General features: G+C 41.7%; 1 protein-coding gene across 1 annotated transcript in view; it reads right to left on the bottom strand.

The window, feature by feature from the left end:
• The window catches only part of LOC122794856 (latent-transforming growth factor beta-binding protein 2-like), a gene marked incomplete in the record, with an annotated part of 523,235 nt that extends 518,298 nt beyond the window's left edge, over nt 1-4,937 (bottom strand). The window contains 1 exon segment of the mRNA XM_044063459.1: nt 4,108-4,937. Within this exon segment, the coding sequence (XP_043919394.1) occupies nt 4,108-4,937 (830 nt within the window).
• Between the last annotated feature and the right edge of the window lie 22,131 nt (nt 4,938-27,068).

The following is a 27,068-nucleotide window of genomic DNA, read 5'->3' as shown; positions in this document are numbered from 1 at the left end:
TGTTTCTCTTTGCCTACACTCTGATATCAGTCCTTGATAGGAAAGGCAAATCTCTAACCTGCAGTCCAAATAAATACTTGGTGTCTTCCCATTCTATTACCTTTCCCCCCTCTACTTATCTGCTCCCAATACCTTGGTTCTTTTGCCAGTTTTCTCCAATAAATTCCAAGCCCTCTTGCCTATTGTCTGTGTCCCGAATTGCAGTCATCTCTATCTGCAGATCTGTTGGCTTAGTTCTTAGAATACTTTCTGCTACTTATATGATGTTCAGTATGATTATTATTATTCTCCTTAAGTGTCTGCATCCAAAATCCCAGTCTTTCCTTGTTTCTTGAGCCCCCCCTCCCCTAGCGTCATCATCTTCCCTTTCCACTCTGAATTATAGCTTTCTGCTTCTGCTATGTATAGGAACCTCAACTGTGATGCTCTGAAATATCCTTCAAAGCAGGTAAATCCCAATCTGCCTTGTTCTATTGGAAGAATCATCTTGTAATCATCATCATGTAAATGCTTCCATTGCCATGCTCAAAGTCCCAGCCTGTCAAATGTTTTCTCTGCATCAAGACCCACCAACAGTGGTATTTTCTTACATTTTGCTTCCCTCTGAATCTTCAATGTTCTGTTAATGTTGTTAAATATTTGCCTTCCTCCACAAAACCACACTAGTCCAGATCTACCAATTTTGGCATAATTTTTGCAATTCTTTTAGCCATTATAGACAAACAAGTTATAATCATGGTTTAGTATTGAAATAGGCCTGTATGAAGCTGGATCTGATGCTTCGTTACCCTCGTTAGGTATTACTGCGACCACCGCTTTCTTCCAGAATGCTGGTATTGCTCTTCCTCTTAAAATACTGTTAAACAAAACCTTCCAGATATGTATCAGTTTTTTTTTTAAACAAGAAACATCTTTAAGTTATCGTGGATGACATAAGCAATGTTACATTTATAAAAATGAAAATAATCCATAGCAACACAATCTCACTTACAAACATACATTCCAAACCGTGTCACCACAACTGTAGCTGCAAACATTACACATCACTTTTAACACATCCATTCATTGTTAGTCAGTTATTACATAGCTCATTCAAATCCTGCCCTCTTTTAAAACTTATTTCTCCTCTGCATGTATTGATCCCACATTTCCCAATTTTTCCTATGTAATTTGCTCCTACCCTTTTCTAAAGAGCCTAGTTCCAGTTGTTTCAATTCTGTTACTATCTTCACAACTTCTAGCAAAGTTGGTTATACTTTGGTTTCCATTTTATAGTAATTGCTTTTTTGGCAGCCATCATAACTAGACTCAGCAAGGACTGACCCTGGTCTAGACAATTCCGATTCTGTATCATTCAGATATTTATCAGTTTTTTCCATCCTAGTGACCAAACTTCCACAGGAATACCATCTATTCCTGGGGACATTCTTGTAGATTGATTATATATCACAATTTTTATCTAGTCTCCTCCTACGCTGTTAGTAATTCAGCCTCACCTACCTCTAACCTTGGCATATTTAATTCCATAAACATTTCCATTTGTACCTTTTCTTGGTTTCCATATTTCTCTGCTTTATACAGACTTTCACAGAATTTCCAAAATAGTTCTAATACTTCTACAGGATCTCATCTTCCTTGTTACAGGTTCCCTAAGCTTGGTGACAGCCCTTTCTATCTTGTTACCAGAGTCGTCATACTAAAATTTTTTGTGCTCTAGATTTATCAAAAAAGTTGCTTAACAGCAAGCTTTCTAAACTCATGCAAATTACTGATGCACTCCCTTATTTTTCTATTTAGCATTCTGTAGTTATGCCTCCTCTTGTTCTGCGAGATTCTCCCTATTTTGCAATACTTTAACATGTCAGTCTCTCTAAATAATTCTTGTTACTTCTTATCATACCTCCCTTTCTTTTATTTATACCTTATTTTTAAACTCTACTTTAGCTGTATCCCTCACCTAGCTATATTTTCAGAAGAAATTTATATCTTCCCTAACAGCTCCTGAATACTTTCCACTACCCATTCCTTTAATGCCTCTCTTTTCAACAGCCAGATGAGAAAGCACCAGTGTCTCATTTTTGTTATTATTGGTGCATGATCTAAAATAGTTATTGGAAGTGTATCATGACTGTCATTTAAATGCACGTTACTGTGAAATGGAAATACTGTCTAGCCTAGTCCAGTTTCTGTATCTTGCAAGACTAAGATGTGAATTCATGCCAAACTCCTAGTACTGAATTCACATCTTCCATGCCAAATAGTTTCATAAATAAATCTACCCTCCTTTGTTAAATTTTACCTTCTGCCTCCCCCAGACACATCGTCACTGTTCGAGATCAATTTCCAGTCCCTACCTATAAGTAATATTCCTTTCTGAAAGCTGATTATTTCTCCCAGAATTTTTTTAAGCACAATTATAGCAGTTTTCGGTGGAATATAATTGCATGTAAAAATAAGTTCCATCACACAGATATTGCCAGCAGATACTAAAATAAACGTAGTAAAAGAAAAGATTTGTAATCCTTTGGTTGTAGCTTTTGAAAAGGCTGTGGAAATTGACATTTATGAATTTATGAATACTAATACAAGTCGATTTTATAACGTAACTTCAGAGGAACGATCTGTATTGAAATCATTGTCAGCCAACTCAGACACTGTAATAAAGGCAGCAGATAAAGGAGTGGAATAGTAGTTTTAGACAGAACATATTATGATTCTAAAATGCATGATCTGCTTAACAGTAATGAACATTTAGTGACAGAATGCAAGTGGACAATACTGTTACAAGTGAAAATAGTTCAGCGTATGGGATACACATTAAATGGAGAAATTGATTTAGAAATTTTAGAGTATTTTTATGTATCATTTCCTAGGATTTCAGTTCTATATGGAATTCCTAAAATTCACAAGTCTTTGACATCACCACCATTAAGACCCATAGCATCCTCATGGGGCTGGATAACAGAGCTCATTTCTAGCTATTTGGAAAGGAATTAAAGGCAGTGTCGAACTTATCCATCACAATTAAGGATACACCACAATTTTTACAAAAATTGTATGAATGGGTCACTGTGAATGATGAAGTTGATTACTATTTTGTAACCCTAGATGTCAGTGCTTTGTTTACTTCTATACCTAACAAATTTGGTTTAGAGTTTTTACGTGCTATTTTAAATAAATATGCAGTACACTCAACTACTGAAATGAATCCAATCTGTGCACTTGCTGAAATGGTGCTGGTCAATAATGTTTTTTTGTTCCATCAAAGTACTTATAAACAGTGTAGGGGTGTGGCCATGGGTACTCCCATCATGAACAGTTATGCTAACCTAATAAAACAAAAATATGAAAAATACGTCCACCAGCACCATACACAGCAGCTATTCACTTTATAGAAACGGAACTGGATACTTAAAATAAAGAATGTTTTTGTTTCAAAGAAGTTAGCGCTTTCACCATACTGACTTCATCAGACAAACACTCAAATACTCATTCATTTAAATAACTAGACTATAAAACTGATTGGTTAGCATAACTGATGTCATAATTGATTAGAAACACACGTCTCCCTTTATAACCATTGCGTAAACATTCTATTATAAACCATATATATATTTATATATATATATATATATATATATATATATATATATATATATATATATATATATATATATAGCTTCATAGGCAAATAATCTCAATATTCATCCTAAAAAATATATATATGCATGTATATATATATCCATACTTTTTAAAACATCAAATTCATATAGCATTATATTAACACTGCTCATATAACAAAAAATCCAATGTGATTTATAAATATATTTTAAAACAAGCATAAAAACTCTCTAATACAGCAAATAGAATTCATTCAATAGTAATATGATGTCTCCGAATTGTGCATCTAATTAAAATATATAATGATGTTATTAATAAAAATGCTGTCGATAAAGAATATGCATCTATGATCCTAGTAACAAGAACTGCATTATTTACAATTCATCAAGTTTCATCACTTTCAACCCTCTCTTTTTGAGAATAGGTTTTAATGGGACTTTGTCATTTAGTTACGGAAACTTATCCGCTCTGCATCTAATCATCCACCTTAGCTCACACTCCTCTGTATAGCTTTCTAAGTCCCCACCACGTATACTGGGGTTAATCTTCTGTAAGACAGTAAACTTAAACTTATGTGTAGGACCTGATTTGATATTATGTTTTGTTAATGCACTACTCTCAGATCCTATGCGCACATCGAAGGCATGTTCTCTAATTCTCTCACGTAATTTCCTATTAGTTTTGCCTATGTAGAATGCTTCACAGGCTGTGCACCTAGCCAGGTAGACAACATGTTCAGTCTGACAATCTGCTGGCACATTAATTATAAACTCTTGTTTTGTAAATGGATGTATGAAGTTTCTTCTTGTGTCAATATATTCGTATTGGTTACATCTATTACATGGTTTAGTGTGATTATCTATTTGCGTATTATCTGGTTCTGTATTGGTGCATGACTGATAACATAGCATCCGTTTCAAATTTCTTTTATTCTTGAATAAGAATCTGGGAGTATCTCCCACGATTTCTCTAATATTCTCATCTAATAATAGTGTACCCCAATGTTTCAAAATCACTTCTTTAATCACACTAATGTCTGAGGTGAATAGCGGGACTTTCAGTAAATGTACTCTACTGTCTTGTACGGTACACTCAGCATTGTATCCATTTGAGAAATAAGGGTGTGCTCTAGATGTTCTTAATGAATTAGTCTCTCTAAAAATTCTGTTAACCTCTGTTGGATTATATTTTCTCTCCATAAACCTCGTTCTAAGGTCCATTAGTTCTTGTTCATATCCTGCTTCAGTGGGGTTCAATCTAAATACCCTCATAGACTGGCCTTTAACTACGTTGTTAAATACATAATGAGGGTGCATATTTTAAGTATCCAGTTCCGTTTCTATAAAGTGAATAGCTGCTGTGTATGGTGCTGGTGGACATATTTTTCGTATTTTTGTTTTATTGGATTTGTGAAGCCACTGGTATCTTTACCCTTTGGTGGAGTGTGACTTTTTAATTAAAGTTATGCTAACCTAGTCATGAACATGTGGGAACTTGAATATATTGCTTGGATCAGTTAATCCTTATGTCAATAATATGTTATTTTACAAAGGTTGTGTAGATGATTTTTAAGATGGAAAGGAACCTTGAATACTTTTGATAACTTTTTAGATTACTTGCACTCAACAACTGATTTTTTTTTTTTTTTTTAAATATTTAAGCATACGATACATTTTACACAGACTGAGTTTTTGGATATTCACCTATATAAGGACACTAAAGAGAGATAATACAAACTATATTATTTAAAAAGCCAGTTAATAAAAATACATATTTATATAAAATAGTATACACCCTCACATGTTTTAAGAACATTGTCAGGAATCACATGACTAGTGGCAAAATTAAATACTAATAGAGAGAATATGAACAAACTTAAAGCTATGAATTTATAGACAGAGGGCACAAAACACAAAGTAATGGCAATGGCTGAAGATATTTATTCTAAGAGTGAAACAGCACTTAAACCTATTTTTTCAGATTATAATACATCTAGGACAGATTGTTCTAATAACGTAGTATGAAATAAAGAGAGAGGTTTAGCTGTATTCTTAGCTATGACCAACATATAAAATATATATATAGGATTATTAAGAAACACCGGCATATGTTAAGTTTTATTCCAAAATTTAAGGTATAATTTAAGGTATAACCACTGATCATTTATCCTCTGGTTATAAAAAATCTATAACATTACAAAAAAAAAAATCTATGTTATAAGGAACAAGAAAATTATATTTCTAAAAAAGTATCCAAGGCAGGTACTTATAAGTGTTATAACTGTAAATTTTGTAAATATATTTACACTGAAAAAGTTATTGATCACCCTATTAAGCAATTACCGTTTAAATTAACCTATTATGGAACATGTAATACAATAAAAAAGAAGTTATGTCCTACCATAATGTTCCATCTGTGTTCATCTTCATTCATTCTTTACTGACTGCCTCTGAACCAATTCCTCAGTTCCGACTCGGCCACTGTACCAAGCTCGTGTCAGCCATAAAACTCTCATGTTAAGATTACCCATAGTGCCTCTCTCCACATAACCTCTGAGTTTGCACAAGAACATAAAACCAGAAGCTTTTTCTACTCAGAATACCCTAAACCAGATAAAGTACAGTTTTGTACCTACCATAAATGTAGATGTTCTTCATCTCACATTGCTGCAGTCCTTACACTTGGGGTAGTCCGCTGTCCTTGGTCGGCTCGAATATCAAAGTATAAGGCTGACGTCGGTCAAGGCGCATTTGACTGACATCAGGACGTCAGGGCACAAATGCGCATGACCGACGTCATATCCCCAGTCTTTTTTGCCGCATGGTCCGATGCAGAAGCAGTATTGCGAGTGCCGGTTGGCGTTCTGAAATTTTTCGATTTAGGAGTTTCAGACAGAGTCAAAGTTGGCTAAGTACCCGTTGGAATATTTTAGTTTTTCTTGCCTCAGTGGTTTACGGATGTCAGAAAAGTGAATAATTGTATTTCTTGTGGGAAACAGATACCGCATAGAGACTATCATACCTTGTGTATTCCTTGTTTAGGGCCTGAGCACGGCGTTGTTGGGTGTCGCTCTTGTGCTAGATTCAATAAGCGCACTATAAAGAGGAGATTAGATTGTGCCAGGTTAGTCTTGAAGCGGTGCAATTATAAAATGCCGTCGGATGCTCCGGCGCCAGCTTCAAGAAGCGCAAGGACAAAGCAGTTAAGCCTAGGCTTGAAGAACCGTCCATTACGGACGCCGGTTCTTTAGAGGTGTCGGTGGAGCGGTGGTTCCACGGGAGGTTTCTTTGGGATCCCAGGGAGAGACTTTGTTATTGCAGGATGTGGCCTCTCAGGAGGCAGGTCAGGGTGATGGGGCTTCTCAGGTTACTATACTCCCCTCCCTGCCTAGGGTGGTTAGGCCCTCTCCTTCTGTTTCCAAGGCTTCTCCTAGAGGCAGGCCAGGTTTAGCTTCAGTTGGTGTCACCCCTAGTTCTTCAGGAACTGTGCCCAAGAAGCATATGCTTAAAATGGCAGAAGATTTGATTACTTTGATTAGGGGTTCTTTGCCCCCTCCTGATAAGAGACCTAGGGTGGAGCCTGAGCTAGGGAGTTTTGAGCAGGCTTCGGATGTTTCAGAGACTTCGGCTGAAGACTTGCAGGAGTACTCTCCTTATTCTGATTCTGATGTGGATGATTCTACTCCTTCTGCTTCTCCTCCTGAGGATTTTTCTTCAGAAACTCTTCATTCCATGAGGGAGCATTTTAAGTGGGAAGGTCAGGACTTCTCTGATTCCAGGAAAAGGCTTAGGGAATTTTTGTTTGTACCCCAGCATAGGCCTTTGGCTATACCTCCTGTTTTGGATGTAGTGGAAGATGTTTTTACAGAGGCTTCTCTTAATCCTGATTCTTTGCCTCCTGCTCCTGTTAAACCGGATAGGTATTACAGGGTGCCTGAAACTCATAAGTATCTTTTTAAGAGTCCTAGGGCAGACCCAGAAACTGTTAGCCAGGGGCCTAAAGGTGTTAAGGCTTCTGTTGTCAAGAATCCGGTTCCTGCAGATAAGGAGGCCAGGGCCTTGGATAGATGGGGAAAGAAAGTTTATACTTCTTCCACTCTAGCTATGAGGGCTTTGAATTGCCAGTTTCACATGTTGAAATACCAAAACTATCTCCTTTCACAATTGAAGTCTAAGGTTGATGCTCTGGCGGAAGGTATTGATTGTAAAGAGTTACAAGATTTAGTACATGTTTCTGAACAGGTGGGTAAGCATTCTTTGCAATGTGGTTTTGATGCTGTACAGGCCTCGTCTAGGGTGGCTGCCACTGGGTCAGTTCTTGAGGCACGCCTGGCTGAGGGATCAAAATTTATCTGACCATGTTAAAACAAGGATTTTAGATGCTCCTTTACAATCTGATGTGTTGTTTGGTTCTCCTGTTGAGGCAGTTTTAAGGAAAATGGAAGACAAGGCTAAGTCTATGCAGACTGTTAAAGATTTTTTGCAGGTTCAGCCTCCAAAGTTTAGTAGAAATTGGCCTACTAAAGGGTGGACGTATCCTTCTTATGATTCCCAGTCTAGGGGTAGATCTAGACGTGGTAGGGGCAGAGCTCAGGGCTCTTTCAGGCCTAGAACAGGGAGTTCTCCTGCACAGTCTTCGGGTGAGGGCAGGGGTCAGTCCTTTCGTAAACAGACCCAATGACCTACCTTTTCAGCTGCCAGAGCCTTCTCGTCTGGCAGCATCTTTGGGAGGAAGGTTGGCACTTTTCAAAGAAAATTGGAGTTTAATTACCCAAGACAGATGGGTATTGGATATCACACACCACGGTTACAGGTTTTATTTCCATACCTTGCCTCCTTTCAAAGGCATGCCAGACGTTCCTCCTCAACAAAGAATAGAGGCTCACAAGCAAATTTCTCTGTTACTCCAAATAGGGGCCATACAGCCGGTCCCTATGCCAGAAGTGGGCCTAGGATTTTATTCTCGCCTGTTCCTAGTACCAAAGAAGGGGAACACGTGGAGACCAATTTTGGATTTATCTATCCTCAACACTTATCTGGACATTCCCAAGTTCAAAATGGTGGCGTTACAGCAGCTTTTACCTCTGCTGGGCAAAGATCATTGGATGGTAACTTTGGATCTCAAGGAAGCTTACCTTCATGTTCCTATCAGACTAAGTTGCAGGAAGTATCTGCGTTTTCGAGCTGGGACTTCTCACTATCAGTTCTCTGCATTGCCCTTTGGCTTATCTACTTCGCCCAGAGTGTTCACGAAAGTTCTGGCTCCAGTGATAGCTTTCTTCAGGCTAAAAGGAATACAGATCTATCCTTATTCGGACGATTGCCTGATTCTGGCTCAAGGAAGGGACCAGCTTCTTCATCATTTGGAATATGTGATAGCAGTGCTAAGATGCCTGGGGTATTCTGTGAACGAAATAAAGTCCAGTCTAGTACCCTCTCAGGACATGTGCTTTCTGGGTGTAAGACTGAATACAGCTTCCCAGATGTCCTTTTTGACCCCGGACAAACAAAAGAATCTTTCCCTTTACTTCCATCAACTATCTCATCAGTCCGGGCTGACTGCAAGGACAGTCCTTCAAGCCTTAGGGTTCATGGTATCTTGTATTCTGGTGCTTCCCAATGCCAAACTGCATATGAGGAAGCTGCAATGGTATCTCAAAAATGTATGGACACAGCACTGCCAGGATCTGGACACTGTCATTCAAATAATACCTTGCATTCAAAAGGAATTTTTGTGGTGGGCTCAGGAATGTCACCTAAACAAGGGACTCTCTGTGACCTGGCCAGAGGCGAGTCAGATTTTAACGACAGATGCCCCAGACAAAGCTTGGGAGCTCATCTAAATGGAAAGTGGATACAAGACAAGTGGCCTGCCAGACTACAACATCTACATATCAACTTGAAGGAGATGTTAGCAGTCCAGTTGCATTAATAGTTTTCAAGGATTTACTTCTTCCAGGGCAGGTGTTGATTCTAACAGACAACACAACTGTCATGTGGTACATCAACAAGCAAGGGGGAACACACTCTTATCCTCTATGCAGGCAAGCAATGATTTTGTGGGAGACTGCTCTCAGTTTACAGCTCAATCTTCAGGCAAGGTTTCTGCCGGGAGCACAGAACTCCTTAGCAGATGTGTTGAGCAGGCGAATTATGGATCCCCACGGTGGAAATTGGATCCTCATGTATTTCAGAGATTGACAGTGTCATGGGGAACTCCAGACATAGATCTGTTAAACTTCTCCACTAAACCATCAGCTGCCAAAGTTTTGCACAAAAGGTTTCATCCCACAGCTTGGAAAGTGGATGCTCTTTCTTTCAATTGGAGCAATCTTCATGTTTTTTATTTCCTTTCCCAAAAACCTTCCCGCCTTTTTTTCCTTCCCAAAGGTACCCCTTCTAAAAGGGTCCCCCCCGGGGAAACCCCAAAGGGCAAGCCAGTACACTCAACTACTGAAATGAATCCAATCTAAGTGCACTTGCTGAAATGGTGCTGGTCAATAATGTTTTTTGTTCCATCAAAGTACTTATAAACAGTGTGGGGGTGTGTGCATGGGTACTCCCATCATGAACAAATTATGCTAACCTAATAAAACAAAAATATGAAAAATACGTTCACCAGCACCATACACAGCAGCTATTCACTTTATAGAAGCGGAACTGATACTTAAAAATAAAGAATGTTTTGTTTAAAGAAGAAGCTTTTCAACATACTGACTTCTACTCAGACAAACATCAAATACTCATTCATTTAAATAACTGGACTATAAAACTGATTGGTTAGCATAACTGATGTCATAATTGATTAGAAACACACGTCTCCCTTTATAACCATTGCGTAAACATTCTATTATAAACCATATATATATATATATATATATATATAGCTTCATAGGCAAATAATCTCAATATTCATCCTAAAAAATATATATATGCATGTATATATATATATATATATATATATACATATACATACTTTTTAAAACATCACATTCATATAGCATTATATTAACACTGCTCATATAACAAAAAATCCAATGTGATTTATAAATATATTTTAAAACAAGCATAAAATCTCTCTAATACAGCAAGTAGAATTCATTCAATAGTAATATGATGTCTCCGAATTGTGCATCTAATTAAAATATATAATGATGTTATTAATAAAAATGCTGCTTTATAAAGAATATGCATCTATGATCCTAGTAACAAGAACTGCATTATTTACAATTCATCAAGTTTCATCACTTTCAACCCTCTCTTTTTGAGAATAGGTTTTAATGGGACTTGTGTCATTTTAGTTACGGAAACTTATCCGCTCTGCATCTAATCATCCACCTTAGCTCACACTTCTCTGTATAGCTTTCTAAGTCCCACCACGTAGATACTGGGGTTAATCTTCTGTAAGACAGTAAACTTAAACTTATGTGTACGGACCTGATTTGGTATATTATGTTTTTGTTAATGCACTACTCTCAGATCCTAGCACATCGAAGGCATGTTCTCTAATTCTCTCAATGTAATTTCCTATTAGTTTTTGCCTATGTAGAATGCTTCACAGGCTGTGCACCCTAGCCCAGGTAGACAACATGTTCAGTCTGACAATCTGCTGGCACATTAATTATAAACTCTTGTTTTGTAAATGGATGTATGAAGTTTCTTCCTTGTGTCAATGTATTCGTATTGGTTACATCTATTGCTTATGGTTTAGTGTGATTATCTATTTGCGTATTATCTGGTTCTGTATTGGTGCATGACCGAGCTAACATAGCATCCGGCTTTCAAATTTCTTTTATTCTTGAATAAGAATCTGGGAGTATCTCCCACGATTTCTCTAATGTTCTCATCTAATAATAGAAAACCCTTCAATGTTTCAAAATCACTTCTTTAATCATTAACCAATGTCGGAGGTGAGTAGCGGTGACTTTCAGTAAGTACTCTACTGGTCTCTTGTACGGTAAGTACCCAGCATTGTATCGTATTTGAGAAATAAGGTGTGCTCTAGATGTTCTTAATGGAATGAGTCTCCTAAAAATTCTGTTAACCTCTGTTGGATTATATTTTTCTGTCCATAAACCTCGCTCTAAGGTCCATTAGTTCTTGTTCACTATCCTGTTTCAGTGAGTCTGAATCTAAATACCCTCATAGACTGGCCTTTAACTACGTTGTTAAATACATAATGAGGGTGCATATTTTAAGTATCCAGTTCCGTTTCTATAAAGTGAATAGCTGCTGTGTATGGTGCTGGTGGACATATTTTTCGTATTTTTGTTTTATTGGATTTGTGAAGCCACTGGTATCTTTACCCTTTGGTGGAGTGTGACTTTTTAAAGTTATGCTAACCTAGTCATGAACATGTGGGAACTTGAATATATTGCTTGGATCAGTTGATCCTTGCGTCAATAATATTTTATTTTACAAAGGTTGTGTAGATGATTTTTAAGATGGAAAGGAACCTTGAATACTTTTGATAACTTTTTTAGATTACTTGCACTCAACAACTGATTTTTTTTTTTTTTAATATTTAAGCATACAAAACATTTTACACAGACTGAGTTTTTGGATATTCACCTATATTAAGGACACTAAAGAGAGATAATACAAACTATATTATTTAAAAAGCCAGTTAATAAAAATACATATTTATATAAAATAGTATACACCCTCACATGTTTTAAGAACATTGTCAGGAATCACATGACTAGTGGCAAAATGAAATACTAATAGAGAGAGAATATGAACAAACTTAAAGCTATGAATTTATAGACAGAGGGTACAAAACACGAAGTAATGGCAATGGCTGAAGATATTTATTCTAAGAGTGAAACAGCACTTAAACCTATTTTTTTCAGATTATAATACATCTAGGACAGATTGTTCTAATAACGTAGTATGAAATAAAGAGAGAGGTTTAGATGTATTCTTAGCTATGACCAACATACAAAATATATACATAGGATTATTAAGATACACCGGCATATGTTAAGTTTTATTCCAAAATTTAAGGTATAATTTAAGGTATAACCACTGATCATTTTTCCTCTGGTTATAAAAAATCTATAACGTTACAAAAAAAAAATCTATGTTATAAGGAACAAGAAAAATATATTTCTAAAAAAGTATCCAAGGCAGGTACTTATAAGTGTTATAACTGTAAATTTTGTAAATGTATTTACACTGAAAAAGTTATTGATCACCCTATTAAGCAACTACCATTTAAATTAACCTATTATGGAACATGTAATACAATAAAAAAGAAGTTATGTCCTACCATAATGTTCCATCTGTGTTCATCTTCATTCATTCATTACTGACGGGCTCTGATCCAATTCCTCAGTTCCGACTCGGCCACTGTACCAAGCTCGTGTCAGCCATAAAACTCTCATGTTAAGATTATCCATAGTGCCTCTCTCCACATAACCTCTGAGTTTGCACAAGAACATAAAACCAGAAGCTTTTTCTACTCAGAATTCCCTAAACCAGATAAAGGACCATATCCAAAAAACCTCCAGGAGCCTACTTGGAGGGGGATGGTGGGAGGGACGTAATTAATGAATGAAGATGAACAACACAGACTGAACGTTATGGTAAGACATAACTTCTTTATCTGATGTTGTTAATCTTTCATTCCTTACCTAGTTTCCTGAGAGGCCCTATGGAAGAATATTCCTGAGCACCACCGAGCCAAAGGCAGCTCTCCCCCTGGAGACTAAATCCAATTTGTAATGATTAATAAAGGTATTTGGAGAGTCCCAAATTGCTGTTGCACAAATATCGTCCATGGTAGCCCTAGAGTGAAAGGCCAATGAGGTTGCCACAGATCTTGGTTGAATGCGCTCCAATTTTTTTTAGGCAGGGACAATTTACTAGGATGGTGAGCAAAACATATGGAATCTCTTAGCCATTTGGACAAAGTAATCTTGGAAACTGACTCCTATTTCAGGCCCACAGTAAGAGATAAAAAGCTGGTCGGATTTCCTAAAGGATTTTGTTCTGTCCAGGGAGAACTACAATTGTCTGTGGACATCCAGTAAGTGGAGTCAGTACTCCCCCTTATTTGAAAAATTAGGGAAGAATACTGGTAAGCTGATAGTCTGGTTCATGGTCAACTCTGAAATTACTTTGGGCAGAAAGGAATGATTAGTCCGAAGTGATACTCTGTCCTTGTGAAAAATTAAGTAGAGACATTTGACACAAGGCTTAAAGTTCAGATATCCTACATGCTGAAGTGATAGCCACCAGAAAGAGAGACTTCCACTAGAGAAATTTTATGTCACAATTGGATGCAGGTTCAAAGGGAGCTTTAGTTAGGGCCTGCAACATGAGGGTGAGCTTCCAAGGTTCAATATGTTCTCTAATGGGGGGGGGGGGGTCCTGATGTGAGAAACCCCTTTCAGAAATGTTTTGCAGAGCAGATGAGAAATCAAGGAAGCGTCCCCGAAGCCATCGCAAAAACTGGAAATAGCAGCCAGGTGAACCCAAATCATAGATGCTGCTACTCCGGATTGTAATGATAATTAAGTACATCAGGGACTGAGGCTAAACCAGGATCTATGCTATTATCACATGCCCATAAACCAAATCTCTTCCATTTGTCACAATAAAATTTTCTGGTGGAAGGCATATGAGAAGCCGGAAGAATGTCGCGGACAGGTGAGGAAAGATTCTTCTGCCTGGCAATTATTGGAAGTGGAGGAAGCAAGCCATCAGTTTGAGGCTGGAGAGGTTCAGGTAGATCAATCCTTGAGGGTGTCACAGTAATTCCGGAGATGGATCCAGAATCCATGGTTTGCATACTAGAATAGGAAGGGGAACCAAATTTATCGAGGCCAATAAGGAGCAGAGAGGATTACTTTGCTTCTTAACCGAATTGCTTTCTTCAAGAAATCCAGGATTAATGATATTGGGAGAAAATTGCAGAGCAGTCCCATGGGCCAATTGTGCATGAGCACGTCCCTCTGGGGGTTCGTCCTGATGGGGGATTAGGAAAAAGCAGCTTCTGCACTTGTATTTTATTGGCAAGGCAAACAAGTCCCAGCAAGGCTGGCCCCAGCGATCGAAAATCATTGACGCCACTGCAGGATTGAGGGATCACTCGTGAGGTAGGAGAATGCACCTGCTCAATTTGTCTGCAATCACGTTGGAACCATTAGGGAATGTGCATTGCTATTAGAAAGCGGTTGGAAGCTATCGCCCATTGCCAAATTCTCATGGCTTCCCGGCACAGAGGATTAGATTTGGTTCCTCCTTGTTTGTTGATGTACCAGACCACTAACATGTTGTCTGTCTAAATAGCAACAGTCCCTGATGGGAGGGCATGGTGGAATGCTTGCAACGCTAGAAGCACCGCCCTTAATTCCAGGACATTGATAAGCAAATTGACCTCTGCTGATGACCAAGTGCCTTGGATCATCTGTCCCTGAAAATGCCCCCCCAGTCAGGGAAGTGCCCATGGTCACTGTGGCCTTGGGCTGCGGGGATGAAAAGGGTCAGCTCCATAGAGATATGTCTGGCTGCATCCACCAAAATAAGTCCTCCTTGCATATATTCGTTAAATTTGGAAAGATAGTGCGCGAGTTAACATTTACCAGTGTGTTAATAGGAGCCACTGAAGTATTCTCATATGTAGTCTTGCTAGCAGGACAATTATTGTTGAAGCCATTGACCCCAAGACTTGAAGGACTGCCTGAGCAGACATCTTGTCTCAGGGGAGTATCGCTCAGATCTGAGAAGCAAGCGTTTCCAATCTGTGATGAGGAAATGAGACCATGCAAGATGGTGTGTTCAGCATTGCCTTTATGAATTCTAAGGACTGGGCTGGGGTCAGCTCACTCTTCTCCATATTTATAAAATCCCTAAGCGCTGTGCCTGTAGTAGTGTGCACTGTCATGCCATTATCAGAAGATGCTTGGTGGGAGTGGTGAGGAGCCAATCGTCCAAATATGGAAACACCAGGAATCCTTGCAGTCTCAGGTGAGCTGCTACCACTGCCATACATTTGGTAAACACTCTGAGGGCTGTAGAAAAGCCAAAGGACAATGCACAAAACTGGCAATGATTGGCTCCCAGATGAAAGTGGAGGAATCTTCTGGATCGCTTGTCCATCTTTATGTGGTAATACGCATCCCGAAGATGTATAGAGCATATCCAATAGTCTTTTTCCAGGAAAGGAAGGATAGACTGAAACTGTAACCATCCAGAAATTTGTCTGCTCGACAAACTTGTTTAAGATACTGAGGTCCAAAACTGTCTCCAGGCCCTGTCTTTTTTGTCACTAAAAATAACCTGGAGTAGAACCTGGATCCTATCTGGTCTGGTGGGACTATTTGGATAACTCTTTTTTGAAGCAGCTTTAGAACCTCTTGAGCTGCAGATTCCCTTTGACTGTGTGGAACATCGGGAATGTGTTTTGGAGATTTGGGGTAAAGATTGAACGGGATGCGATAACCTCTGGTAAGAATCTGCTGCACCCAGAAGTCTGAGGTGATATTTTGCCAGGTATGTTGGTGCAGCGAGAAACGTCCCCCAACTGCTTCCAGAGGAAAGCAATCTGGCCACTCTTCAGGAGCGCTGGTAGGGCTGGCCAGAGAAAGAATCCCTGGATCCTTGATTCCACGGACCACCCCCTGCCCCAAAAGGGGCATCTTCCAGAGTTATCCCCTCTGCCCCATGGGGTACGCTCACCACATGAGTCACGGAAAGGACCCTGGGACTTCTTGTGCCACATTTTCCCACTCCTCCGATTCCTACAGAAGTATTGCTGGGGGTTGGAAAAACGAACACCTATGGCAGGCAGGGTCTTACCATCCTACATGTCTTTCACTTTGGATCCAAAAAGGGAAGAAGGCTCAACTGGAGCATCAAGGAAGGAAACCTTGAAAGGGTCCACAAAGTCGCAGAGGAGCATGCGGGCGTGACATCTCATGACAATGCCTGCACCCGCCCATCTTACCGCCCCTTCGGTTGCGTGGGTGGCCAACCTCATGGACAAGTTAAAGATGGATTCTAGGTTTGCGAGCTGCAAGGCCACCTTATCCTGGACCTCGTCAAATACAGCTCCTGCTAGTGTTTTAGAGAGCTCCATGATGAACTCTCTTTGGAGCCTAGTGAAATGCACCAGATATTTTAACGACCGAATAGTAAAGGTCGAAGAGGTGAACATCGGCCTCCCTAGTTCGACTTCCCTAGTTTGTCCAACATCCAGGACTCCTTGTCCGAGGGATGAACAATGTGGTTCTCCTTGGTGAGCTTTTTCTTTGTTGCCACTGCTGCCAACCACCATAGCGTCTACAGGCAATCCTTTAGACCAATGTGGGCCATTTTCGGGGGGGACATAAGAATTTATCTGGTCTCTGGGGGATAGGCTCAATGCAGTCAGGATTTTTCCAGGCACACTGCACGATGAGCCAGACAAGCTCATCGGCAGGTGGGATTACCCAGGTGGTAGAGGGCCAGGCACGGAAGGCCTGCAAGAAAAAGGACTTCTCGGAGGGTGGGTTTGAGAACTTCCAATCTCCTTGAGATGTTGGGAACCCTTCCCCTTCATCATAGTCCATGTCATCCATGACAGACTTCCAGGGAGTCTACGTGCTTCCTCTTGCACGTTCTCTTCCTCGGAACCTCCTCAGTGGGGGCTTCTGAAGAGGACTTGGGAGAGAGGGTATCTTGTGGCTCACGTACCTGGTGTTCTGAAAAGGCAGACTGTGTCAACTGAGGCCCAGGAGGAATGTACATATGGTGTTCCGATGCCTGTGAGGCCTGTAGAGGCCAGTGCCCTTTCCATTGCCTGAAAAGCAGGTCCACCTGAAGAGGGATGGGAGCCTGGAACTGAGAGGGACAACCTTGGAACTGGGGATCACATCCCACTCTGACAGACCTGCTGCCAGGAGAGGAACCTTGAGGGGACTCTGTGCCGACGCAGTCATTGGGGCCGTAGCACACAGTGCAGCTGAAAAAAATTGCCGCCGGGTTATTACCCTAGATGCTGATGGGCCAGTTGTGACCCCAAAGATGGCTCAGCTCTGAAGGAGTCTATGTCCATTGGGAGATCATCAATGCCACAGATGAGGATGCAGCTGGAACCGAAAAAGGCACTGGAGCCGAGGGCTTCGGACCCAGAGAGGTCGAAGGAGGAGTATAAGATTTAGTCTGTGGGGAGAACTCCTCTGCTCTAAATGGGATAGAGGGTTTACAAAGGGAAGTCAACCCCCTAGCCATCAACAGTTGATCCACAACTTTGACCATGTCTAGTTCTCATAGGCTCCTGGAGGATCTGGTGGATATCCCCGACGGGGAGTCTGGACGTTCCAGAAAGGGGCTGTACCTCTGTCCTGAGAATGGATCTGTCAACAGTGAGTATCTGGTCCATGGTATGGGCTCTCCCTTCAACACTGAGGTCGATGGACCTGTAGAAAATGCAGTAGGGAGGAGGGGAAGTGACTGGAATTGGAGACTCTATTGTTTGGGCTGAAGGGAGAATCTGGACAGGTGTAGTCATGGCCGTTACTGTGGTAACTGGAGCCATGGTAGTCAGTACCAAAAAGTTCCTATCAGGCTTCAGTTCAGTAGTCGGCACCGAAGTAGGAGACTAAAGTCCTGGTGCCGATGTAGGAGGTGGCAGTTTGGCAGTCATAATCAGGGTTGGTTTCACCATCGGCACCGAGGAAAGGGTTTTGATCCCTGGAGCCAAGTGAACTGAAGACAATTTTGGTAATTTAGGTCTAGGCTCTAAAGACTTAGATTCTGGATCTTTAGGAGAAGAGGGAACTGAATGGCTCCTCCTCTTGTGATCTTTTCTGGGAGGGGAGAACCCTCAAATGCAGAAAGAGCCTCTGAGAAAGGAGATTTGAGTAGTCCTTTAAGAATTAGTTTATTGCATCTCTCATTGAGTGTACGAGTACTAAAACCCACACAAATATTACAAGGTGGCTGAACAGTCAGATGAGGCACATTCAAGCAATAAAAATAGGAAATGCGCCCTGGGGATCACTTCTGTGTCTCTGCTAGACAGTGGCACAGGAAAATAACTTTCTTGGGTGGCGTAAGCTATGGAACCTTGCTGGTTAGGCTTACATAGGCCCTTGGGCTGATAGCCTAATACTTACCTATGAACACAAGAGGAATGTGCATCCGAATTCAGCATTTTACGGGCACACTGGTCTAAAGCTTTAAACACAATGGTCCCTTTTTTGTCCACACAAAAAACAAAACCACTAAACCTGCAAAACTCATAATATTACAACAAAAAAACCTACAAAGGTGTATAACGATACACCAAAACACACACTTTTTTTTGAATATATAAAGAGAGAGAGCAAGAGAGAGAAAAGGGAAGAAAAAGGTACCACCAATGGTATCCCAAGAATACCACAAAGGGAAAGGGTGGGATCTAGAAATGATGGTAGGAATACCAGAAAAAAACGGTACAGGGGAGGAAGAAAGTACAGTTTTGTACCTACCATAAATGTAGATGTCCGATAGGTATGCATCTGCAGTCCTAACAAATTGGTTGTCCTGACCTCAGGCAGCCCTTCGGTCGGCCGGATTCCAAAGTCTGGGTCTGGCCTCGGCTGATGTCGCACTTCACCCGACGTCATAGCTGCAGTTCAGCGGGTATAAAGGCATCAGCCGACGCCATTTTCCTCAGTGTTTCTTGCCCCAGATGCCAGGTGCCCTCTAGGAAGGCTAAATTTGGATAAATGCAAATGTTTCCAAACAATAGAGAGCAAATAGAAATAAACATGTATATACATATATACAAACAAATTCCCAGCTAGCTACAAGATGGGCAAATACCCTAGGAGTACCACAGAGGGAAGGAGGTGGGTAATCCTGACTGCAGATGCATACCTATCGGACATCTACATTTATGGTAGGTACAAAACTGTACTATGTCCTTCAAGGATGCATCTGCAGTCCTAACAAATGGGTAGAATACCATAGCCAAACTGGGGGAGGAGGCACAAAGGAGGCACTAAGAGTTTATGGTGTAGTTAAGATCCCTTGCAAAACAGCAGTGGCAAAACCTGCTCGGGATCTGGAGTATAAAGGTAGATTATAATGCTTGGCAAATGTATGCACGGAGCTCCAAGTAGCAGCCTCTAAAATGTCTTTGGTAGCCACTCCTCATAAGAAAGTTGTAGTAGTGGCTGTAGCCCTTGTGGAGTGAGGTCTGATGTTTTCTGGAGTTGCCTTTCCATGAAAAGAGTAACAGAATCTAATGCAATTTCCTATCCATTTTGAGATCGTTTTGAAATTGCTTTTCCTTCCATTCCTGTTGCATATGCTACCAGAAGCTGGTCAGTTTTTCTATTGTTCTTGGTTCTGTCCAGGTAGTAGCGCAACTGTCTGTGTACATCCAAGGTATGCAGCAATCTTTCCCCCCTGTTCTGTGGGTTGGGGAAGAAAGTTGGTAGGTGTATTGCTTGGTTTAATGATACCCTGGAGACCACCTTTGGCATAAAGGTAGGATTAGTTCTCATGGACACTCTATCCTGATGGAAGATAAGGAAGGGCTGTACTGCCATTAATGCCTGTAATTCAGAAACCCTTCTAGCTGAAGTGATTGCAAGCAGGAATGCAGTCTTCCAAGATAAGTACTGTAATTCTGCTGTTGCTGCTGGTTCAAAGGGGAAGTGTCAACTTTTCTAACACAAAGTTCAAGTCCCATGTAGGCAATGGAGGTTTCCTTGGTGGCTTTACATTTTAATTCCTCTGAGAAACTGCCTGAGTAGAGGTTGAGAAAAGACTGGAGGATCCATGTTGTATTCTGCTGAAATTGCTGATGCATGAATCTTAATGGAGGAGTAAGAGAGACCATTGTGGAAAAGCTCTGCTAAGTATTCCAGGATGTTAGCTATGTTTGCCAATGATGCATCCACTCCTTTTGTTGCACTCCAAATGAGATATCTTTTCCATTTTGCTGTACAAGTTTTCCTTGTTGAGGGTCTGCGAGCCTCCAAGATAATGTCTTTAACCCTTTGAGATAAATCTGGGTTATTTTTCCTTATGTAATGTTCCAAGCAGCTAGCTGCAGTGTTTTCAAGTTTGGATGCAGGATTTTGAAGTTGTTCTGTGTTAGCAGTAGAGGTAGTAGGGGTAGAGGCCATGCGTGTTCCCGGGACATACTCCTCAGTAGCAGGTACCGATGTTGCCTTGGCCAATCTGGAGCTATCAAGATGATCCTCGGGTGATCTTTCATCTTCAGTAGCACTTTGTGCATCAAAGGAAGAGGTGGGAATGCATATGCTGTCAGGTTTTTCCAACTGAAGGATAGGGAGTCCACCTTCCAAGCAAGTGGGTGGTATGTCCTTGTGCAGAATTTTTTCAATTGGTGGTTGTGTGGGGATGCGAACAGGTCTATTTCTGGCAGTCCCCATTTCCTTGCGATGGTTTTGAAGATGTCTGCATCCATTCGTGGGCATCCGTGGTGGTTCTGCTTAAGATGTCTGCTAGTATATTTTCTTTTCCTGGCACAAATATGGCTTGGAGCTGAATGTTGAGGCTCAGGGCCACATTCCAGAGGTCCATTGCCATCCGGCATAGAGGATATGAATGTGTGCCTCCCTGTTTGTTGATATACCACATAACTGTGGTGTTGTCCGTCCTTATCAGCAAATGACCCTGTTGAAGAAATGGTCTGAATGTCTGAATTGCCTGTTTTACTGCCAGCATCTCTTTTTGATTTATGTGTAGGTTCATCTGGTCCTGAGTCCATAAGCCTTGTATGCACTTGTCCACCATGTGTGCCCCCCAACTGAGGTCTGAGGCGTCCATGGTGATAGTCTGGCTTGGGTGAGGCCTGTGGAAGGGCAGTCCTTTGTTCAATTGACAGGCCTGGGCCCACCACTGGAATTCTTGCTTCAGGCATGGAATTATTGGAATTTGGGTTTCTAGGCTGTGCTTGTGCTGAGACCATAAATTCCTCAGGTACCATTGCAACTTCCTCATATGTAGCCTGGCATGTGGGATTAATATTATGCAGGATGCCATGTAACCCAGGGCTTGCAGGATTTTCCTTGCTGTAAGCTGGTTCTGCGTTGTTAATGCCATGAAATAGAGTGGTAGCTGCTTCTGTTTTTCTGCTGTGAGGAATGCCATCTGGTTTGATGTGTCCAGTTCTGCACCCAGGAAGGTTATCCTTTGGGATGGCATCAGCCTTGACTTTTTTGTGTTGACTGTGTATCCCAGGGCTTGCAGCAGGTGAATAACCTTTTTCAAATCTTTTGTTAATTTGTCTTTGCTGTCCGCTTGTAACAGGCAGTCGTCCAGGTATGGATAAATTTGAATTCCCTGAAGCCTGCAATGAGCAATTACTGATGCCAGGCATTTCGTGAATACTCTGGGGGCAGTAGATAAGCCAAAAGGCAATGCTGAGAATTGATAATGCTCTGATCCTGCAAGAAATCTGAGGTATCTTCTGCAATTTGGTCATATGGGGACGTGCAGGTATGCCTCCTTGAGATCCAGAGTCACCAGCTAAGACTCCTTGCCCAGCATGGGAAGAAGTTGCATGGGAAGAAGTTGCTGTAGGGTCAGCATTTTGAATTTTGGAACAATGAGATATGTGTTTAGAGCGGACTAGTCGAGGATAGGTCTCCATTGGTTTTCCTTTCTTGGTACTAGGAAAAGCCTTGAATAAAATCCTTGTCCTTGTTCCATAGCCGGTACCTTTTCTATAGCTCTCATCCTTAATAAGTGGTCTATTTGCTGTAGAGCGTTTGTCCTTTGGTTTGGAGGTAGGTTTGGCATTCCTCTCTTCCTTGGAAGAGTATGGAAGTGAAACCTGTAGCCTTTGTCTATTGTCTGTAAAATCCATTTGTCTCCTGTAATGTAATGCCAATTTACTGAAAATAAGGCTAATTTTCCGCCTAAGGGTGCTGCCAGTTGTTCCCTGGTAGGCGGTTTCAGAGCCAAGTCACTGAGATTGTCCTGTAGAAGTGGTAGTGGCTGGATCTGTGGCAGTAGTTCTCTGGCTGTTAGGCTGCCACTGACGTCCCCTGTAGGCACCTCTGGATTGACCTCTGCCTCTAGGCCTATTTCTGCTTCTCTGTGCTCTGGTGGTGTCTGGAAAGGACCAATTCTTGGAAGGCCAGTTCCTACTAAATCTTGGAGGCTGGACCTGTAAGAAATCCTTGACTGTCTGGACAGATTTAGCTTTTTCTTCCACCTTCTTCAACACTTGCTGTGCAGGGGAACCAAACAAACTGTGCTTTTCCATGGGAGCATCTAGAAGCTTTGACTTTACATGGTCTGGTAAGGATTGCTCTTTTAACCATGCATGCCTTCTGATCACTGTACCAGTCATAGCTGATGTAAAGGAAGCCTCCAGTGCATCATAGCCGCATTTTAAGGAATGATTACTGACCTGCTGAGTGTTATGCACCAAATCCTGAAGGGACTTACGGTCTAAAGGTTCAGGAGGACAGTTTTTTAGTGAGCTGATCTAACAGAAATTCCTGATACTGAATCATGTGGAATTGACAGTTTAAGGCCCTAGCCAAAAGAGTAGCAGAAGTATAGACTTTTTTACCCCATCTCTCCAATGCCCTAGATTCTCTTTCAGAGGGGAGGGTTTTTTTGGCAGAGGCAGCTGCTACAGCTTTGGGGCCCTGTGAAATAGTTTCAGGATCTGCAATAGGAGCCTTGTATAAATGATAATGTGTGTCCGGAACCCTGTAGTATCTGTCGGGCTTAGCAGGGGCCGGAGGCAGTGAGTCAGGGGCAGTACAAGCATCATTAAATGCATCATCCACAACTGTAAGTACTGGAGGAATAGCTAAAGGCCTATGCTGTGGTAAATGTAAAAAGGTCCTAAGCCTTTTCCTAGAATCTGAAAAATCCTGACCCTGCCATTGAAATTGTTCCCTCATAGCATGCAAGGTTTCCCCAAAAGAAAATTCCTCAGGAGGAGAGGCAGAAGGTATGGAATCCTCTGCATCAGAGTCCTCATATGGAGAGTAAGGGCCCTCTGGAGGATTTGTGTTTTCTGAATCAGAGGAATAATCTGAAGAAACTGGCTCAGGGGGCTCTGCTCTAAGCCTCTTCTCTGGAGGTGGGTGAGAGGCACTGTCAGGGTGAGACTGGGTTCCCCTGATCAAAGAAATGAGATCCTCTGCCAGACTAAGCATTTGAGTACTAGAGCTAGGCCTGTGAGAGGGGGCTTTAGCAGGCACGGCCTTTGAAGATTTAGCTGCTTTAGCCCTGGCAAAAGCCTTAATTGACATGGATGCAGGGAGCCTAGCAGCTCCACGTGCAGGAGTGGATACATCTAAGGGGATAGTATCTGATAAATCCTGAGAAACTGTAAGAGCAGGTGGATTTTCAGTAGCAGATTCAGCCATGCTGGAAGAGGCCTCGGTAGAAGGAGGCATGCTTTCGGCCGAAGGAAGAACTGCCGACTCGGTTTCGGCCGAAACCGAGACACTCGCGGTTGGCTTAACAGCGGTTTCGGCCGAAACCGCGTTCGATTGTCGGTCCTTTTCCTTCGCTTTTAGCTAAATGTGAAGTCGGAGTCTCCGGCGGCATGATATAAGCAAAAGTGGAGGCGAAAAACTCCTCTGCAAACTCCGACCGGCGTCTAAGTGTTCCGGTTGAAGGAAGCACAAGCTAGACAAGCTGCTACGTCGTGGTCTGGGCCTAAACAAGGTAGGCAGTAAGAGTGGAAATCTTTATGAGGTATTTGTTTCCCACAAGTTACAGTTATTCACTTTCTCTGACATCGGCTGAGGCAAGAAAGAGTCCCCAACGGGTACTTAGCTTTAGAAGTCTTCGGTAGTAGCAATCTCTGGTTCTGACCGACCGGCACTTGCGAACAGCTTCTGCTTCGGGTGCCACGCGGCAAGAAAGACTGAGGAAAATGGCGTCGGCTGATGCCTTTATACCCGGCTGAACTGCAGCTATGACGTCGGGTGAAGTGCGACATCAGCCGAGGCCAAACCCAGACTTTGGAATCCGGCCGACCGAAGGGCTGCCTGAGGCCAGGACAACCCATTTGTTAGGACTGCAGATGCATCCTTGAAGGACATCGTGAAAGGCTTGACATGTCCTGATCAGTACGCGGCAAACAAGATCTGAGGTAATGGGGAGAAAGGCACTATGAGTAATCTTAGCATGAGAGTTTTTTGGTTGACATGAGCTTGGTACAGTGGCTGAGTTGGAACAGAGGATCAGTTCCAAGCCCATCAGTAAGGAATGAATAAAGATTAACATCATCAGATTATTATTTATATGTCTGTCAGTCTTATAATGCTTTTTATATTGGTAAAACAGAAGATTAAAAGACCGGATTTGTGACCACATAGGTTCATAGGTAGGTAACTAGACCATCGGCCCTATACAATCCTAGCCATAATGATTCCCTGGCTATTGCTTCACACAAATATTTACTTTCCTGGACCCCTGTCTAGCAGGGCTACTGATGTGATTCCTAGGGTGAATTTCCCATCTCCCATCCAATCGTCAAGGCTTCTCTTGAAGAGAGTCATTGAGGCGCTCTGCCCAACATGTATGGGCAGCCTCTTCCAGACTATGGGGAGTCTCTGGGTCAGGAACCTATCCCTCCAGCATGTTCTATTCATCGGTGTGACAAGGTTAAGATCCCTGGAGCATGTGGCTCGGAGGGATTGGGATTTCTTTAAGTGTAGCATGTCCAACAACTCTGGGTTTGACATGGCCTTGTATGTTAGAGATCACCTCTGAGTAGGCGATATGCGACAGAGTATAGCTTCAGCTTCTTTAAACAGTCAGCATAAGGCATCTGCTTTAGGCCTGTGATTCTTTGAGGTATTTCTGTGGCCTTTAGTTGTTGCAGATGTCTTGTGAGGTACATACCCAATGGGGCATTGTATTCTATAATGGGTCTAATGAGGGATGAATACAGAGGGACAATGACCTCCTTTTTTCTGGATGAAAAGCCCTTAGTGATGAGGTGTGCTACATAGAATGATTTTCTAAATGTTGTGGCTATGTGGTTATATATCAATGATGAGACCACTGTCCACCTGTGTTCCCTAGGTCTCTAATCACATTTTCGGTGTTTAGTGTACTGCCACCTATGTGGTAGTTTACAGGTACGTGGTTTTTCCCAAAGGGGACAACTACACATTTTTTAGCATTTAGCTTGAGCCCATGACTCTGGCACCAGGCATCTGTTTCGGTAAGGCCCTTTTGTAGTATATTCACATCATTTGAGGATTCAATAATGGCTCCCAGCTTGCAGTCATCTGCTAACTTTGTAAGCCAGAGTCCCTTAGTGTTGGCCTATACTTCAGAAAAGTAGATGCCAAACAAGAGTGGTCCCAGGACAGAACCCTGCGGTACACCACTTGACACTTGTCTGGAGCTGGATTTGGAGTCGGCTACTTTTACAGCGTGTGTTCTGTCAGTAAGCTAGTTTGCAACCCATCGAGTGAGGTAGGGATTAATGCCCAGCTTAGTAAGTTTATCTAGGATTCCAGAGTGGGGGATAGTGTCAAAAGCCTTGGTGAGGTCCAAGTAGGCTGCGAGAACCACCTGACCCTCGTCCATGGCTCTGGAGATCGATTCAAAGAAGTCGATCAGGTTCAGGAGGCAAGATCGGCCCTTCACGAACCCAAACTGGGTGGTGTCCAGTGTTTGAAGGTTGCCAATGTCTTTGTTTATAAGTTCCATGATAATACATTCCATGGCCTTGCAGATCAACCTCGTCAGACTGATGGGACGATAGTTCCTGGGATACAAAGTGGATCCCCCTTTGTGGAGTGGGATGACTGTAGCTGTGCGCCACTCTGTGGACATGAAGCCTGAGGTGAGGCTATGATTAAACATGACAAATAGGTGAGGTGCCAGTTCATTTTGTAGTTCATGCAGTAGACAGCCCGTGATGTCGTCTGGTCCCATGGATGCTGTATTCTTGGCTTTGGAGTGTGTAGTTTTTACCCGAGTGGTCATGATTTCTGGAATTTTGCATTCTTTTGGTATTGAGATGGGCCCTTTAGTGGGTGAATTTGGCACTGAATCTATCTGCCAGGATAATGGCAATATCCTTGGGATCAGTATATCTAGTGCCATTCTGCTGTAGCTCAGAGCAGATCTGAGTATTGTCATTTAGATTCTTGATATCGCTATAGAATGCCTTGGTGTCGTCTTTGGAATCTTTGGCAATTTTGTTTTTGTAACTAGCTTTGGAAGATTTGAGGGATCTCCGCTTTCTACCGAGCCTGGTGAGGAAATTTTTTGAATCCTGGGTTCTTCCTTCTTTTCTGAAACAGTTTCTTCTTTCTGTTGTACAGCTTGTTTATGGCAGGTGACCACCAGATTGGCTTCCTTTTTTTTTTTTTTTTTTTTTTTTTTTAAGAGGACAGCGTCTTGGTTCTATTTGGGATGGCTCGGTCCATGCACGAGTGAATGTGCTCATACAGCACCTTAGTGTAGGATTCAGCAGTTGAATTTCCAGTCCCCATCTGCATG

Source organism: Protopterus annectens, chromosome 2.part1 (assembly GCF_019279795.1).
Source record: "Protopterus annectens isolate FY-2018-M chromosome 2.part1, PAN1.0, whole genome shotgun sequence".
Classification (NCBI taxonomy): Eukaryota; Metazoa; Chordata; order Ceratodontiformes; family Protopteridae; genus Protopterus; species Protopterus annectens.
The sequence above is the reverse complement of the archived record's forward strand: the minus strand, read 5'-3'. Positions and strand labels throughout refer to the sequence as shown.